Here is a 16,447-nt window from a genome sequence, read left to right on the forward strand (position 1 = left end):
AAATAATGACAAGCTAGAATATAAAATTAGCTAATTGACTGATTTTAAATTAGTCAGATGATACTATTATGCGTTAATACTTCATGTGTTATTTCCGCCAAGTCAGAAGTGTGGCAAATGAAGAAGAAAAAATTAAAGGGGTGGTTGCATGTGATTTGCAAGGTGTATTTTTTAACTTTAGTTAGTGTGTAATGTTGCTGCTTGAGCATAAACAGTATCTGCAAAGTTACAGCGCTGAAAGTTCAATGCAAACGGAGATATTGTCTTGTAAAGTTATGGCAGTTTATTGCCTGCAAAAACGGCCGGTTTGGACTAGAATGAGCTTCTTCCCGGGTTGGTGACATCATAAACCCTCGCTAGTCTCCGCAGATGTGACTTCTGCCCGTAATGGTAAGGGGCGTGCTTGACACAGGGTCCCCGCGGAGTCTTAAAAAGTCTTAAAAGTATTAAATTTCAAAATCAAAATATAAGGCCTTAAAAAGTCTTAAATTCGCGGAAGCATTGCGTTCTAGGTCTTAAATAATGTTAAACAGGTCTTAATTTTCCTACGTCCATGTAACGCTACCTCATTGAAATGCTCTCGCCTCCGCAGCCCGCACGTGTGTGTGTGTGTATGTGTGTGTATGTATTTGTTCCGTGGTGTTTGTAGTTCTTTCTTTCGCTAGACCAACTATTGTTCGCTCTATTACAACTACAAATTAGACAAGCATGCCACTTATATTGCAGCCAATCAACTTTCGTGTTATTGGCACGAGCCTCTTTCAGCTCGTACCCCACAGACGCATAAAACGGATTTATTCTTCAGCTGAGTCTGACGGTTCTTGGAGTTCCGCGATCGTGAACGCGAAGGTGAATCTTTATCACCATCTTGCTTAATGACCAAATAAAAGTATAATATACCCGATTGCACTAAAAGAGTTAATAACAGTGATGTAAACTCCGAAGTCAGGCTGCGTGTGTTTACTGTCTGTCAGTGCCCGCGCGAGTGTATTGAATGTGTTATATCTATGCTCATTAGCTTAACGTTAGTTACTCTTGAACGATCAAATATACACATTGTGCATATGTCTATATCCTGATTTGAGTTAAAAAGTTTGGGACGTGTCAGTAAGCACTGGATCTGCGCATTAGTAAGTTCTCAAAGTGAAAGCAAACTAAGCTAAGCTAGCGGCGACCCTGCCAAACTAAAACAATGCATGCACTGAGACAAATGCATTTGCCCACATATCTAAATGTCTAAAGAAGTTGAATAAACCCTATTTCTAAAAACGGATGGGTGTTCCTCTTTGTAGATATGCATCTTTATGTGGTATTTATTTTTCCTATTGTCATTTGTTTATAAGTATAAATTTTATTACTGACCGATTACTTGATTACGTAATTACTTGAAAACTTTTTACTTAACAATTATTGCTGAGGTTTACTTTTAAGATGTTGGTCATATTTCCCACCCCAAGCGATCGTGTTATTAAAGATAGATAGCACACCACTGAACCAGCCTTTTTTTTTTTTTTTTTTTTTTTGTTATACCAAACAAGATTCATGCATTTTGTCAGTTTTATTGCCATGTTTGACTATTGTGCATCTAACATAATAATATGGTTAATGTTGCATCCTAATTATATAAAAAAATAAAAATGTTTGCAAATCTATGGAAGTGACCACCACAATAAAAACTAATTTTGGTCAAATTTATATATATAAATTATGCTAATCCTGGTGGGATTGAGCTATGAATAATATGTTTACTAATACTTTGTTCAATTTAAATAAATTAAATAATTATAAGTTTAAGTAATTGAGTGATTCTGCATTTCCTATGCATGTTTTTTTTTTTTTTATTGCGTGATATAGGTCTTAAATTTTATTCATAATGGTCTTAAAAAGGTCTTAAAAAGTCTTAAATTTGACTTGGTGAAACCTGCAGATACCCTGTGACACTTCAGCCAATAAAAATACAGCAAACTACATTTGGCCATCTAACCAATCTAAAAACATTGGGTTTTTCAGAGGGATGGGCTCATAGAAGCAGGAAGCAAACGAGCCGTTCAAAGGACAGTGGAGACAGCGGTGTGGAATAAAGGGAGAATATAAGAAAGATATGCCGTTTAAAAAAAAAAAATGTGTTAAGACATGTTATACTGTGCCCCGTACACACAACCAAGCCTAGAAAAAAAAAAGAAAAAAAAACATAGAACCACCCCTTTAAAACAATGACAAGCTAAAATACAAAATAAGCTATCTGGCTGATTTTAAAGTTGTCTTTAACCACTGTAAGAAAGTATATTGTTCAGTACTGTAATTGTTTTAAAGTTACCATGATGGTGATCAGTGTTACGGTAGTTTGGGATCTTGGACTTAGTATATATAATTTCTGATCTAGCCAAGATATGAAAACATTTGTTAAAACAATGACAAGCTAGAATATTAAATAAGCTAATTGGCTGATTTTAAGTTAGCCAAACTATATTATTAGGGTAATTTCAACATAAACATTTACCAATATCTTATTTCAAATTCATTGTTTGTAAATGGATATTTCATATAATAGTTCAGCAGCTCTCAGCAGCTCCTGAGATTTATCTTGAAACACAAGATTTTGTCCCTTATCACCTAATGATGTACAGACATCAATACTCCACATACAAAACACAACAATGGAGAGACTCAAACACTTGTAAAAGTGAGCCATAAATAAGTTCAGCAGCACAGTTCAAAACAACAAGAATCAAGAAACTCCACAGCTCAATCTTTTCCTGCCGCACTGCATGCTGGGTATCTTCATCATAGTTCATATGCCCTGTAGAAATACAGTCTGATATTTTAAGAGTGCAGTTAGAGACAAGCGACGTCCTACTGTGGAATTACTGTGAAAGTCATGCGGATATTAACCTGGAATATACTGTCATTTCACTCATTTTTAACAGTGCAGTTATCTACTTTGTGCTCTTGCTCATTTTGCCAATCATTGACTGGGAATTGTTAAAGGCAGTAGTTCAGCTTGTCACCACTCTTCCATTCTTTACTGAAAAGTTAAACAAAACTCAGACAGAAGATGTTTTAGCCGAAACCTTCAGCATGACCTACAGTCCTGACCAAAGTGAAGCTGTTGTGAGTCAACTACTGCAAAACCGCCTTCAGTAAGCCATCTGTAGATTTACTTTTTTACACAGACATCTCAACCCAATCCAAACAGAGAGGGTCATTGGGGAAACCATGTGACATTACAGACTTCACCTTTGCATGCATCTTTTTCTACAGAAGCTGTGGGACACTTGCTTTGTAGCATGCAAAATGTCTTTTCTAGTGCTCCTCCTCAATGAATGGTGTTATTTCTCTTTCTATAACTAGTTCCTGGCCCGCCGGCTGGAGTGAAGGCAGCTGCTTCCACAAGCTCGGTGGTGTTTGTTTCCTGGCTGCCTCCATTCAAGCTCAACGGGATCATCCGGAAATACACTGTCTTCTGTTCCAATCCTTACCCCACGGTGAGCGTAAGCTGTGGCTCCGTGTGTGATCCTGCACAGCTCAAACAGACCTTCAAATTTAATGATTTACCAAACAATATTTTACTTTTAATGCACATTAAGTTTCCCTTATCTGACCCATCTATTTCAGGTCTTGTAGTCTACTAATGAGTGGCACAAACTATGTAAAACGTTTACTTTTACAGTGGGAACTCATTCACTGTTCCCTACATTACTCCTCTAATATAGTCCACTTGAAGAAGTGAATGAAATGAATTCGGACACTGAGTGCACCCAGTGGAAGGGCTGCCGCTTTTGCATAGTTTGCTGTGCTTGCTGTTTAATAATTATTTGAAGACCATAGCAGACCGTAATTAAACACTTCAATAATCAATTGAAAATGAATTGGATATTACCCTGGACTAGCGAAGTTTGGAAAATAGATGGATGATTGATTCAGATGTAAGTGCCATCTCCTGGCAAGACATGGAAATTAATTTAGCACACGATTCTCATGGTGCATTATGGGTCGTTGCCCCATATATATATAGCCGTTGAGCGTACATCAGTTGTACACTCGTTCTTGTGGTGCATCGTGGGATTAAATGAGTGAACTCAATAATGTCCACTATGGGTTCGGACACCTCTACAAATGGCTGTCCCCTCAAATAGTACACTATGTAAGGTTATAGGGGGTGATTTGGGACATAGCGAAGGTCTTTAGGATCACGGGATGCAGGCAGAACTCTACAGGAAAGTAGCTCTTCAGAAGAAGGACTGGACACCCATGCCCTAAATGTAAAAACACAATGAAAGAGTGTTTTTCCTGTTTGTTTGTTGTTCTTATGAAACCTTTTCATTGGCTGCCATTGCAGGTGATCAGTGAGTTTGAGGCTGCTCCCAATGTTTACTTCCGACGCTTGACCAACCTGAACCAGAACTGGCAGTACAGCATCTGGGTTGTGGCGGTCACTGCGGCAGGTCGTGGGAATGCCAGTGAAATTATCACCGTAGAGCCCCAAGCTAAAGGTAAGGATAACTGGCACATGGCAATCAATCACTTTGTCCTGTAACTGTAAATGCAGCCATATAGTGTGATGTGTTGTTGGAGTCCAACGCGGAAGTTTGCATCACCCTGGTTCCCTTGACAAAAAAACATTTTTTCCATTGGCTTTTTTTCACACAGAGAAAATAACCTCTGTGATTTTATGAATCTAACATGTTTTGTTCAGCATGATAATCATCACAAATGAACACAACTTTTATGAATTTTGAAGGCTAAATGACAGAATATTAGTATTTTAATAGATATATTTACAATTCTATCAAACAGAAACAAAGCCCAAACATTTGCACTTCCAGCCGCAGCAGCAGCACATTACAAAATTATTTATTTACCTAAAAAATTTATCCTCACTCCCTCTGTCTCTCCAACAATTTCTTTCGCAATATACTTTTTTCTTTTTCTCCACAAGAAAGAACAGAAAATTGCGAGAAACTTTTTTGCAGTTATTCTTAATTACAATTCCAAGTTTCAGCTGAGAACTCACACGTGTGATCTCGCGTTGTTTACTTGTCACATCGTGTGTTTGTGTGGGAATGTTGGGAAACGTAGTTGGTGCACTGGAGAGAGAGAGAGTTGTAGGCGATTCTTCCTCTTTAATTACCGTATTTTCATTATTGTAAGGGTAGGTTTAGGGTCGGGGTAGACGTAGGCGTTAATAAAACACATCTGTTAAGTAGCAAATGTATTTATTGTTATTTTATTGTGAGATTTTGCCTCCCCTCCTACCACTGCTGTACCCCTTCTAGCCACAGCTATTCTTCTCCATTTGTAGTGTATTTCTGTGGCAGAATTACAGTGCCACACACTGGCCTGGCATGCATACTACATTGTTTTAAATCGGTTTCAGTGATCTCGTGTGTACGCAGATATTTCTTGAAACGAGGAAAAAAAATACATCGGATTGGGAAAGCTCTGGCTTTGTGTGGACAGGGCCTTAGTCTGTATTTAAAAATCATTTTCCCTGAAAGTTTGAGTTAGAATAGTTTGCAAGAGTGTGATTATAAACTGAGGCGAGGCAATGAAAGTGGACTAGTGAGTAAAACATTTTTTAATGTTTGGTTTGATGACTTAATTTCCCCAACAAACTGTGATCACCTTTTGTTAAAGGGGGGGTGAAATGCTGTTTCATGCATACTGAGCTTTTTACACTGTTAAAGACTTGGATTCCCATCCTAAACATAGACAAAGTTTCAAAAACTAATGTTGGACATTTGATGGAGTATTTCTGTGTTAAAAATACTCCTTCCAGTTTCTCACAAGTTTCGGAGAGTTTTTTTCGAGTATGGGTCGGCTTGACGTTAAATGAGCGGAAGGTCCTTGTTTGGGCCGTACGGGCTCTTCTCCCGGTAGGGTGTGCGCGCGTGACTAGAGCGAGAGAGGAAATGCACACCCATAAACACTCCGCGCCGCACTCCACTTTATTCCTATGGGTGACGTCGAGCGACTTCAATGCTTCAGCACAGCATTCCGGGAAGGCAGCGCTGCATTTGAATCGATTTGAACGCAGAAATGACGGAAGTTTCACAACATCGCTTCAGTCACGTCACAAAGTGGATTTCCACGGTCACTGCTGTCAGGACTTTACCAAATCATACCAAAGAAGTGTGTTTTTGACGGAGCGGTCCCAGCGATAAAGGTTCGGTCCTGCTTTGGAAGCAGCCAGTGAGTAAAACTGCTTCAAATGTCTGTGCTGTTGGCTACCGTCACGTGAGTAAACATCAGTAAACGACACGATCGCGTGCTTCGTCACTCAAATGCGCTAACGGACTCCATTGTTGTTCTCTGTATAACGTTACACTAGTCTGACGTGCAAAACCGTTTTGCTTGCTACTGCTAAGGTTTAGTCGCATACAATAGTCCATAAACCGAATCATGTCCTCATAAACTGCGAGTAAAGACACACAAATGTTGACAGGCCACTAAATACAGTACATACCACAGAGACGGACGTCCTGCTGCTGCTGTTTCTCCTGTTCAATTTATTTCAGCCTCTGAATGATTCTGGATCATATATCTATTAGCTGAGATCGATAGCATGGGTTTCTCCACGCTTGAGGACGTCACCGCTTTGCGAGCTCGTCATTCTTTAGCTCCGCCCACACGATACGCCTCCAGGCGCTCGTTTTTTTCCGGAAAGACTCGGTACAGCCCATATTTCTTTTATAAATATAATAAAACTAAAGACTTTTCTGAGATATGAAGGATGCAATACTACTCTATAGGTACTCAAGATTGACATGAGATTGACTGAAACGCTTTAAGTAAAAGCTATAAAAAAAATCACAAGAAGGTATTACTGATGTATTTTGTTATATAATACAATAAATATCTTGAGCCTGTGTTAACCACAGACCTTATTTCAGGTAATTAACCAAAACCAATAATAATAAATAAATAATGATGACAATAGAAGTGCTAAAATGCTCATTTCTGTGTTTTTGGCCACTACAAAAATACATCATCCCTGCAGCACTATATTGGACCATTAACAACAACAGAAAAATGACTCAGAAGAGAGTGAAGGTTTGAGTCTGCTGTTGTAATGGCATTGTTTGTTTCCCAAGCCCCTGCTCGAATCCTGACGTTCAGTGGCACTGTGACCACCCCCTGGATGAGGGACATCATCCTTCCATGCAAAGCTGTCGGTGACCCTCCTCCAACCATCAAGTGGCTGAAGGGAAAGTATGTTTGATTTCTATATTCTTTACAATTACATATGGAAAATACTTTTAGCCAGACAAATCACTCTTGCACTTACTTAAGATGTTATTTTACAATAACGGGTCGGTTTGTAAATCTTGTCAAAATTTGTGCAATGTTTTAAATGTTTTTTTCAAGATTTTGGAAAAACTTTTTTTTTTTCCTGCAGCAATGGTACACCTGCTCCAGTTTCAATCGATGGTCGTCGCAGCGCTCACAGCAATGGCAGCTTTGTTATCCGTACCGTCAAAGCAGAGGATTCTGGGTACTACAGATGTGTTGCCAGCAATAATTGGGGTTCAGATGAGATCATGCTAAATCTTCAGGTCCAAGGTGTGTTTGTGATCAGAATATAATAGTTTTGAGTGTGTGTATGGAATTATTTATTTTCGGTTTTTCGTTTTTTTTTAGCAAGTCATTGCAAAAACAAACAAAAAATGCTACTAACTGACTTAAATAGAAATATCATACCACATTATTCAAAACAAATCTGTTGTGGAGGCTTTCTGTTGGGCAACGCTTCGAATTTGCATGAAATCTGCAAGTGAAAATTCCTGATTTCTATTGAAATAACATTTGGTGAACAATGGTAAATGTGACTTTTAGTGGCTGATCTTTTGTGTTTACTCTCAAAATATTTCAGTACCTCCGGACCAACCACGCCTCACAGTGACCAAAACCACGACCACCTCCATCACGCTGTTCTGGATACCTGGAGACAATGGAGGAAGCTCCATCAGAGGTTGGACTGCACTGATATTTGTATTCCATATTTTCATCCACATTAATGTGTGATATTTTGATGACCTTAAAGGTCAACATTGCATAGAACAGTATCAATTTACATAAAAGTTAATGAACAGTTTGGCTTTTGGGGTGTATTTGTCAAAATGAGCACAAGTACTGAGCATAAAGTGGTGTGGTGCATGTTTCTTTGTCCAGGCTACATTCTGCAGTACTCTGAGGATAACAGTGAAGAGTGGGGCAGTTTCTCCATCAGCCCCAGTGAGCGGTCCTACCGTCTGGAGAATCTGAAGTGCGGTACTTGGTACAAATTTACTCTGACTGCACAAAATGCAGTTGGTCCTGGACGCATCAGTGAAATCATTGAGGCTAAAACCCATGGGAAAGGTACACATCTGTGTAATTTATGTTGTTCATAGTTGGCTAAAGTGCGTGACTGATAACGGAATGGTAAACTGAATTCAAAGAAGGCCATGAGTAATAAAAACCAACAGTTTAGAGCATATTTCATAGTGAAGTGAATTATTCCATGATAAATGTTTTAAACAGTTGTATGCTTTCACTTTACATGGCATGACAATTTAAGAGTGCTATTCTGAACAAAGCCATGATTTGCTGCTTCTTAATTAATAGGGAGGGTCATTATCATTCTGGATATCATTTCAAAAACTGTATACACCCCTGAGCAAGAGATGATGGTATCAATACTTTACACTCTCAGAAAAAAGGTACAGTGGGGGTACATATTTGTTCCTTGGGGAACAAAACGTATAACTTTCCCTTTAAAGGTACACAATTGGTCCTTAGGGTACAATTATGCCATTGTTTTCCTCATTTCGGTCTTAGCGAGCCTCTGTCCTGCTGAGTTTGGAGCTCTTATTGGAATTAACAGATGTTTAGATTTTGATGTTTATTTAAAAAGTTTGGTCACCATTATGCTGATCAGTGTTTCCTTTAGTTGGGCAGTTGGATTTTTAAGTGTTTGTGGTTATTGTTTCAGTTTAAACAAAACATATAATCTGTTCAAAAAGAAAATAAGACATAAACAAAATTTATCATGAAAAAAAAAAGTTCATCAAACTAAATTCATCACTGAATAAAAATATTCATAATATAATATTCACCAACAACACTTTTTGCCACAGATCAGACTTTCTAAATTTTGATTTTTAAAACATTCTAAATGGGGGGGGGGGGGGGGGGGGCGTTTAGGCGCACACAGATATTCAGCATATGAATCTCAACAATGGTGACATACTTAATGCTGCAATGCATTTTGGGAGCCATGAGTTTTATACTGTGGTGGCTTGGTAGGGTTGGAGCTAAACTCTGGAGGACATCAGCTCTCTAGGACTGAACTTGCCTACCCCTGATTTAGAGGTACAAAAATGTACCTTTAAGGGTACAACCCGAGTGACGGCCACATCTACCTTAAAAGGTAAAATTTTGTACTCTTTTTTTTTTTTGAGCGTGTAGGTCTGTTTTTCTTTGGATACTATATCTGCTCTCAGTTTTACTGGAGAACACTTACAAGAATGACAAGAACACTTACAGCACTCCCATGAGGACATACAACAAAGACTCAACTTAACTTCTAAATTCACTCACTCATTTTCATTCACTTCTTCAAGTGGACTGTATTAGTGGACGCATGTAGGGAATAGTGAATAAGCGTGTCAGGGGGTTTCTGACACACCAATATCCTACAACTTATTTTGGTTTCAAGTGATTGATATGGAGAAGTCACTTTATATTAAACTATCTACTAAATGACTACTTAGGCCATAGATTTAATTCTGTTTGAATTCCTAAAAGTTTGACAGTTTTCTCTAACTTCAGATTTGCATAATCTCTTTCTTCTCCACATCATCAGAACCACAGTTCGCCAAAGACCATGAGCTTTTCTCAAGTATCAACTCTTCCCGTGTGGAGCTCAACCTCATTGGCTGGAACAACGGCGGCTGTCCGATTGACTCTTTCACACTGGAATATCGGCCCGTGGACACTATGAAATGGACCATGGTAAAGCGAGATTCCCTCACCAAGAGCTACACTCTGTACGACCTACAGGAGGCCACCTGGTACGAGCTCCAGATGAGAGTCGGCAATAGTGCAGGAACAGCAGAGAAGAGGGTGATGTTTGCCACTCTAAACACGGATGGCAGTGAGTACTAGATCTTATATTATCACACAGGGTCAAAATCAGTGTTATAATAATTCAGTGTTTGGAAGCAGTTGCTTAAAAGGCATAACCAGTAAGACTTCCTTGTCCAGACCTTGTTGTCTAAGCAGCATTTTTGCTGATGAACAGCATGTCGATGCTGGTTTACCAGTCAGACCAGCAGCAAATCAACACTAAACAGCATAAACCAGTAAATTAAAAAAAGAAAAAAGATTGATATAAAAACTGGGTTACCAGTTACTGGACCAGACCTTTAAAAATCACAATATTTTTTAAACTACTCAATCTTCTTTCTCCAGCCACAATTGCTCCATTGCCAAAGACTGATGACCCAAGCCAGGAGAACATCCAGGGCAATGAAGGACTAAAGATGATGGTCACAATCATTTGCATTCTGGTGGCAATATCTATGGTTTTCATCGTTCTTCTAGTATTGAGAAGGAGGAGAAGAGAGCAGAGACTCAAGAGATTACGAGGTGTGTGGACACATATTATTTCTTGAAAATCATAGATCTTCAAAAGTTCTTCTTAGTATAAATGTTTTGCAATTCTTATCTTCCTAATTTCACTTGATTCAACAGATGCAAAGAGCCTAGCAGAGATGCTAATGAGGTAATAACTATAGTAATGGCTTATAAATCAGTGCGCTTTGTCATAAAGTAGTGCATGTACAGTAATTGTTTTCTTGGATGTGTTTCTCCAGTAAAAATGCACGTACACCAGACACCGTGAACAAACAACAGCAGACTCTGAGGATGCACATCGATATCCCACGTGCTCAGCTCCTCATTGAGGAGAGAGACACTATGGAGACAATCGGTAAGAGGCGGTTATGTTATGTTAGGGGTTTGCCTTTTCCTAACAAACACTAAACAACCCAAATACATAACTCATCCTTGCACCTTTTCTGCTAACATGAATGTGTATGAGAAACAGGTCAATTAAGCTCAGAGTCAATCAGCAGTTGTATTTTTGACAGAATCAATGTTTTTAAACAGGCCATAACTATCAACTCTGCCGTGGAAATTAATATCTGAAGTATAGTAAAAGCACTATTAGCACATAAAGTGTTCAGCTGAAGTCAGTTTAGAAACTGAACTGAATGGATTCAGTTCCATTGTAAAAGTCATCACATTTTAAATTAGTTAATTTCATCTATAAAGCAGTTCTGCAGAAAACAGTGATTTCATTGTCCAGCTCAGTTCAATATTTATCCAGTTCCTTTTGCTTGAAGCTCAGATCACACCAGTATGGAGCCGAAGCTGGTCACAGGGTCTGTGCAGAGGACCTGTCTGGTTCTTTTGGTCTTTGCTGAGGATCTGTGCCAATGGCTGTCATGTCGATGAGACCTTCATAGGGGATTGTCTAGTAGACACTGTCTCCGCTGACATTCAGGGGTTGTGGTCGTGTTGTGGTCATGTCTAGGTGCAGGTCCACCATCTGATCTGGATATGACCGGATACGGCTTACTACGGTAAACCTAGGAATAAACAGAGACTAATATTAGCGTAGCTGCCATTCCTCTTACGATGTAACAAGTACATCAGGTGTTATAGGAGGTTACTAACTTTATGCAGCCTTGCAATCATTTAACAGATGTGAAGTATAGAAACGTGCTAATGTGCTTTGTGTATGGTTAAAGAGATGTTTTTTAGTCTTGATTTAAACTGACAGAGTGTGTCTGCTTCCCGAACAATGCTAGGAAGACTGTTCCAGAGTTTAGGAGCTAAATAGGAAAAGGATCAACCGCCTGCAGTTGATTTAGATATTCTAGGTATTATCAACTGGCCAGAGTTTATAGACCGCAGTAGACGTGATGGAGAATAATGTGTTAAGAGCTCGCTTAAGTACTGGGGAGCTAAACAAGTTAGTGCTTCGTAAGTAATTAGCAAGATTTTAACACGTATATGATGTTTAATAGGGAGCCAATGCAGTGCTGATAGATCCGGGCTAATATGGTCATACTTCCTGGTTCTAGTAAGAACTCGAGCTGCTGCATTTTGGACCAGCTGGAGTTTGTTTATTAAGCGAGCAGGGCAACCACCCAGTAGAGCGTTACAATAATCTAGCCTTGAGCTCATGAACGCATGTACTAACTGTTCAGCATTTTGAAAATCTGTCATCAATCGCTCACCCTCATGTTGTTCCAAACCTGTAACACGTTTGTTCACCTTCGGAACACAATGGAAGATCTTTTTAGTGAAATCTGAAATCTCCATTGACAGTCTATGCAACTACTACTTTCAAACCCCAGAAAGGTAGAAAATTATTTCAAATTTTTCCATCTCTTGCTGTGTATAATTTAGTCATGATTTATAAAATGGAAATACAGTGAGTGATGGCAATGGAGCCATGTGACTTGTTAGGAAAAAAGCCAATAAAAGCCACCACTTGTGTATTCTTCAGGAAATCTATATTGTTCTTCTCCGTTTTCATATGCCTGTTTTCTTCTGTCTTTCAGATGACCGCTCCACAGTGCTATTGACGGATAATGACTTTGGAGAAACGTCTAAACAGAAGTCCTCGACCGTCACCCATACAGTGCATTACCAGTCTCTATCTCAGGCCACTGGACCACTAGTAGACGTGTCTGACGCCAGACCTGGTACAAGTAAGAATTGAACTAGTCGGCTTGGTTCTGTTGATGTCATAAAGTCTCATAAAGCCACCCATTTGTGTAGAAGATTTTATAGTCACAGTCAGTTATAAGTAATGACATCAACAGACTGACTTTAGCAGATGTAAAAAGTATGCAAGATCAGAATTTGTGAATCGCAAATCATAAAATACCATGTCTGGATAGAATTCTTAGATTTATTTTCAAAGGGCATTTTTAAGTCCATATACTGTAATTAAATATTACTGCATTTTACTCTACCAAAAGTACAAAAGGGCTTATTTTTTTAATGTAAAGTACATTCCCAATTCTATATGCTCAAAACTCCTGGACCTATTTAAGGTGAGAGGGGTTGACTGTATGTCACACAACTTAAATAGAAAACTCAGTCTGATATTAATTTTAGTACTTTGTTAGATGTAAAAAAAAAAAAAACATACAGACATTTGTAAGATTGCATTGGGCATATATGTGCAAGGTATTTTTAAATCTGATTGAAAAATAATTTGGATTCAATGGTTTGCATGGCTAAAGTTTCAGAATCAAACATTAAGCAGTGTCATGGTGCACTGAGCGAACTGAAGAGAAACCGTTTCACATCTCAAACTAATATTAGATTAAGACTTTGTCCTCCTCACCTCTTACCTGTCCGATATCCTGAATAATCATCCTGAGCATGGATTCATTTCACATCGACCCATTGAGTGTGACCTGAAAGAATATTGAGGTTGCCTCTACCAGTTCTATAATTTATATAACAAGTACAGACATGAGCAGTTTAATTGAGTTCACAGGAAGTGAATATCCAGAGTGAAGTTTAGAGTAGGTTCTTCTGCTCACTGACGGCTTCAGTGGAGCTGAATTGAAGAGAAGTCTTCTCTGACACTGGTCATGATTACAGTCATTGAAAATTCAGGTGGATCATTTAATCAGTTTTAATGAATTGAAAATTCACCTCCATGACAGTCAAACCCATATGACTGTGTGGAATACAAAGATGAGCCAAAATGACTTTAAAGTATTTAAAGGGGGGGTGAAACACTCAGTTTCAGTCAGTGTCATGTCAATCTTGAGTACCTATAGAGTAGCATTGCATCCTGCATATCTCCGAAAAGTCTTTATTTTTTTTATAATTATATAAGAAAGATGCGCTGTTCCGAGTCTTTCCGAAAAAAGCCGAGCGGGTGGGGGCGTGTCGTGTGAGCGGAGCTAAATAATGACGTGTGCTCGCTGCTGCTATTGTGTTGAGTGCGTCGAGTGCGTCGTAAAGCTGTGTCATCCCTAACAGCGGGAAAAAAACTTTATTCAAAATAAAAATATGGCTTTTAATCAGATACAGCCATACATCTATGATCCGGAATCAGACCCAGAGGCTGCAGTTGAACAGGAGCAGCAGCAAAAACGACTAGAGCAGGACGTCTCTATGTGGTAGGTTATACACTAACTATATAATATGCTTAGCGGCTTGTGTTATTTACATATTTATACTTGAATTATATCGTCGTATTTTTGTCTTTGAAGGTGTACATGTGAGAAGTGCAGTTGTGCACGTGTGTTTGTGTGTTTACGCGTGGTTTGTGTAGACAGTAAGCGGACCGGTTTTGCACGGCAGGATTAGTTAGTGTTTACATAGAAAGAAACGGAATAGTAGCGCATTTGAATGAAGAAGCGTGCTTATTTAGTTCAACATATTTCCCCCCTCTTTGTGTATTGTTGTTTGGAGTGCTTTTACAATACACAAACATAAAGTTACACATATAGTGGCCAGCTAAACAAATGTACACGCACTACACATCCCATGCTCCATTGATCAACTAACTATACGTGATCATGTTTGGGCTACTTGATGAGCATAGGCAAAAACACAGACATTTGAAGCAGTCTCACTCACCGCCCGCGGTTCTAACGTTGGGACCTTTATCGTTGGGACTGCTCCATCCTTCAGCATTAGGCGATCGGGAAAATCCGGCGTCGAGCTGGGCCTTGTTTATGAAACAGTCGGCACCGAAATGCAGCGAACAGACATAAACATTCGCGCAACTCAGTTGCTGATCCGGAAAAGCAAATTACATCCACTGTTGCCTTAACGCAGGGTTTTGGGGAATCTGTGCAGGACTGTCTTGGTCTGGCAACCAAAAACGCACTTTTTGATGTCATTGTTAATTGTGCACATTACCTGTGCAGCGCAGCCTACGAGCCAGCGCTTTGATGGGCATAGCCTGTTGCTTTCGCTCTCTCCCTCTCTCTCTCACGCGCTTCCGGTAGAATTGTCCGTAAGGCCCATACAAGGAAATTCCGCCCCCATTAACGTCAAAGGGGACGCATGATCTCAAAAAACTTGCCGAAACTTATGACTAACCGGAAGTAGTATTTTTGACAAAGAAATACTCCCATCAAACGTCCACCTTAACTTTTGAAACTTTGTCTATGTTTAGTATGGGATTCCAAGTATTTAACAGTGTAAAAAGATCAGTATGCATGAAACAGCATTTCACCCCCCCTTTAAATAAGACAAAGCAAGCTTTAAAATAAGCTAAAACAACTAAACGTCCAGATGTTTCTTAGTATTCCTAGAATGTGAGTTGTGAGAAACTCATGCTGGTTAGGTTGAAGCATAGCAGCTGGGTTGAGCTGGTTTAAGCTGGTCCTTAGTTGGTCATGGGCTGGTTTAAGCCAAATGGTAGGGCCTTCAAATAATGTTGTGGACAATCAGGGACCCTTGTAAAAAGTAAAAAAGATGGCAATACACTGTATACATTTTTTCATACCAACAAGCAGAAAACAAGCGCTTTTTGTTTTTGGTTTTATCTGCTGTCCTAGTACGTTTCCCTTTTTGAATGACTAATATAGACTGCTCCTTTTCAATCTCAGCTTTTTAGCCCTGGAACACAACGCACGGCACTGACACAGTAGCTTTTGATGCCACTTATTTGTTAATATGTGTAGATATAGTGGAGGGGGATTTGGTAAAGTACCAAATTACAATGCACCACCATAGTTTAATCACTGCACCACAGTACAATCACAAGTGTAGAGATTGGGTTCAGTTCACACTGGTCACTTTGTACTTACTGGTGTTTTAACAGGTGTGTGTCTCTGTTCCCTCAGACCCCACTGCCCGCCGCACAGCTAAAGCAGGTCCTGCCACACGCAGTCGATATGCCAGCCAGTGGACCCTGAACCGACCACACCCTCCCGTCTCCTCACACACTCTAACTACTGACTGGAGGCTGCCCACACCCCGCGCCACGGGCTCTGTGGACAAAGAGAGCGACAGCTACAGCGTCAGTCCCTCTCAGGACACAGGTAACAGATATCAGCTTCTGTTAACTCATGTAACTTTTAAATCTCAAAACTTCCTCCCCAGTTCAAAAACAATAGACTGGATGCCAGCCAAACTCAGCCCACAACATTTGAGCTCAGGCAGTTCGGTCTGGACTTGATCCATAGAGGATTGATTATGCCTGAACAGAAACTGTTCGGACCAATGAAATTGTCAGGGCGGGCTTTAGATGAAGATGGACAGATGGTCAACAGTAACATAATCATGCACATCATCAAAGGCACGTGGATTGAATTTGTTCAAATCCTAAACAGAGAGTTTGTTTGTATCTGCATTCACCCTTACTATTTCTCTCTGAAATGATGATCATGCTGGCTAAGTACTCTGTGTA

The 16,447-nt window shown here is 39.5% G+C and overlaps 1 protein-coding gene across 2 annotated transcripts in view; it reads left to right on the forward strand.

Annotated features, from left to right (window-relative positions):
* dscamb (Down syndrome cell adhesion molecule b) overlaps positions 1 to 16,447 on the forward strand; it is a 233,486-nt gene that overhangs the window by 202,780 nt on the left and 14,259 nt on the right. The window contains exons 20-31 of one of the 2 annotated variants that reach the window (XM_067450076.1): positions 3,352 to 3,485; positions 4,340 to 4,493; positions 7,095 to 7,212; positions 7,400 to 7,563; positions 7,874 to 7,972; positions 8,173 to 8,361; positions 9,848 to 10,138; positions 10,456 to 10,632; positions 10,738 to 10,768; positions 10,860 to 10,975; positions 12,618 to 12,767; positions 15,882 to 16,079. In XM_067450076.1, coding sequence (XP_067306177.1) covers positions 3,352 to 3,485; positions 4,340 to 4,493; positions 7,095 to 7,212; positions 7,400 to 7,563; positions 7,874 to 7,972; positions 8,173 to 8,361; positions 9,848 to 10,138; positions 10,456 to 10,632; positions 10,738 to 10,768; positions 10,860 to 10,975; positions 12,618 to 12,767; positions 15,882 to 16,079 — 1,821 coding nt within the window. The remainder of the gene's footprint in view (positions 1 to 3,351; positions 3,486 to 4,339; positions 4,494 to 7,094; positions 7,213 to 7,399; positions 7,564 to 7,873; positions 7,973 to 8,172; positions 8,362 to 9,847; positions 10,139 to 10,455; positions 10,633 to 10,737; positions 10,769 to 10,859; positions 10,976 to 12,617; positions 12,768 to 15,881; positions 16,080 to 16,447) is intronic. The other variant, XM_067450077.1, reaches the window with a different exon arrangement.

Source organism: Pseudorasbora parva, chromosome 8 (genome assembly GCF_024679245.1).
Source record: "Pseudorasbora parva isolate DD20220531a chromosome 8, ASM2467924v1, whole genome shotgun sequence".
Lineage (NCBI taxonomy): Eukaryota > Metazoa > Chordata > Actinopteri > Cypriniformes > Gobionidae > Pseudorasbora > Pseudorasbora parva.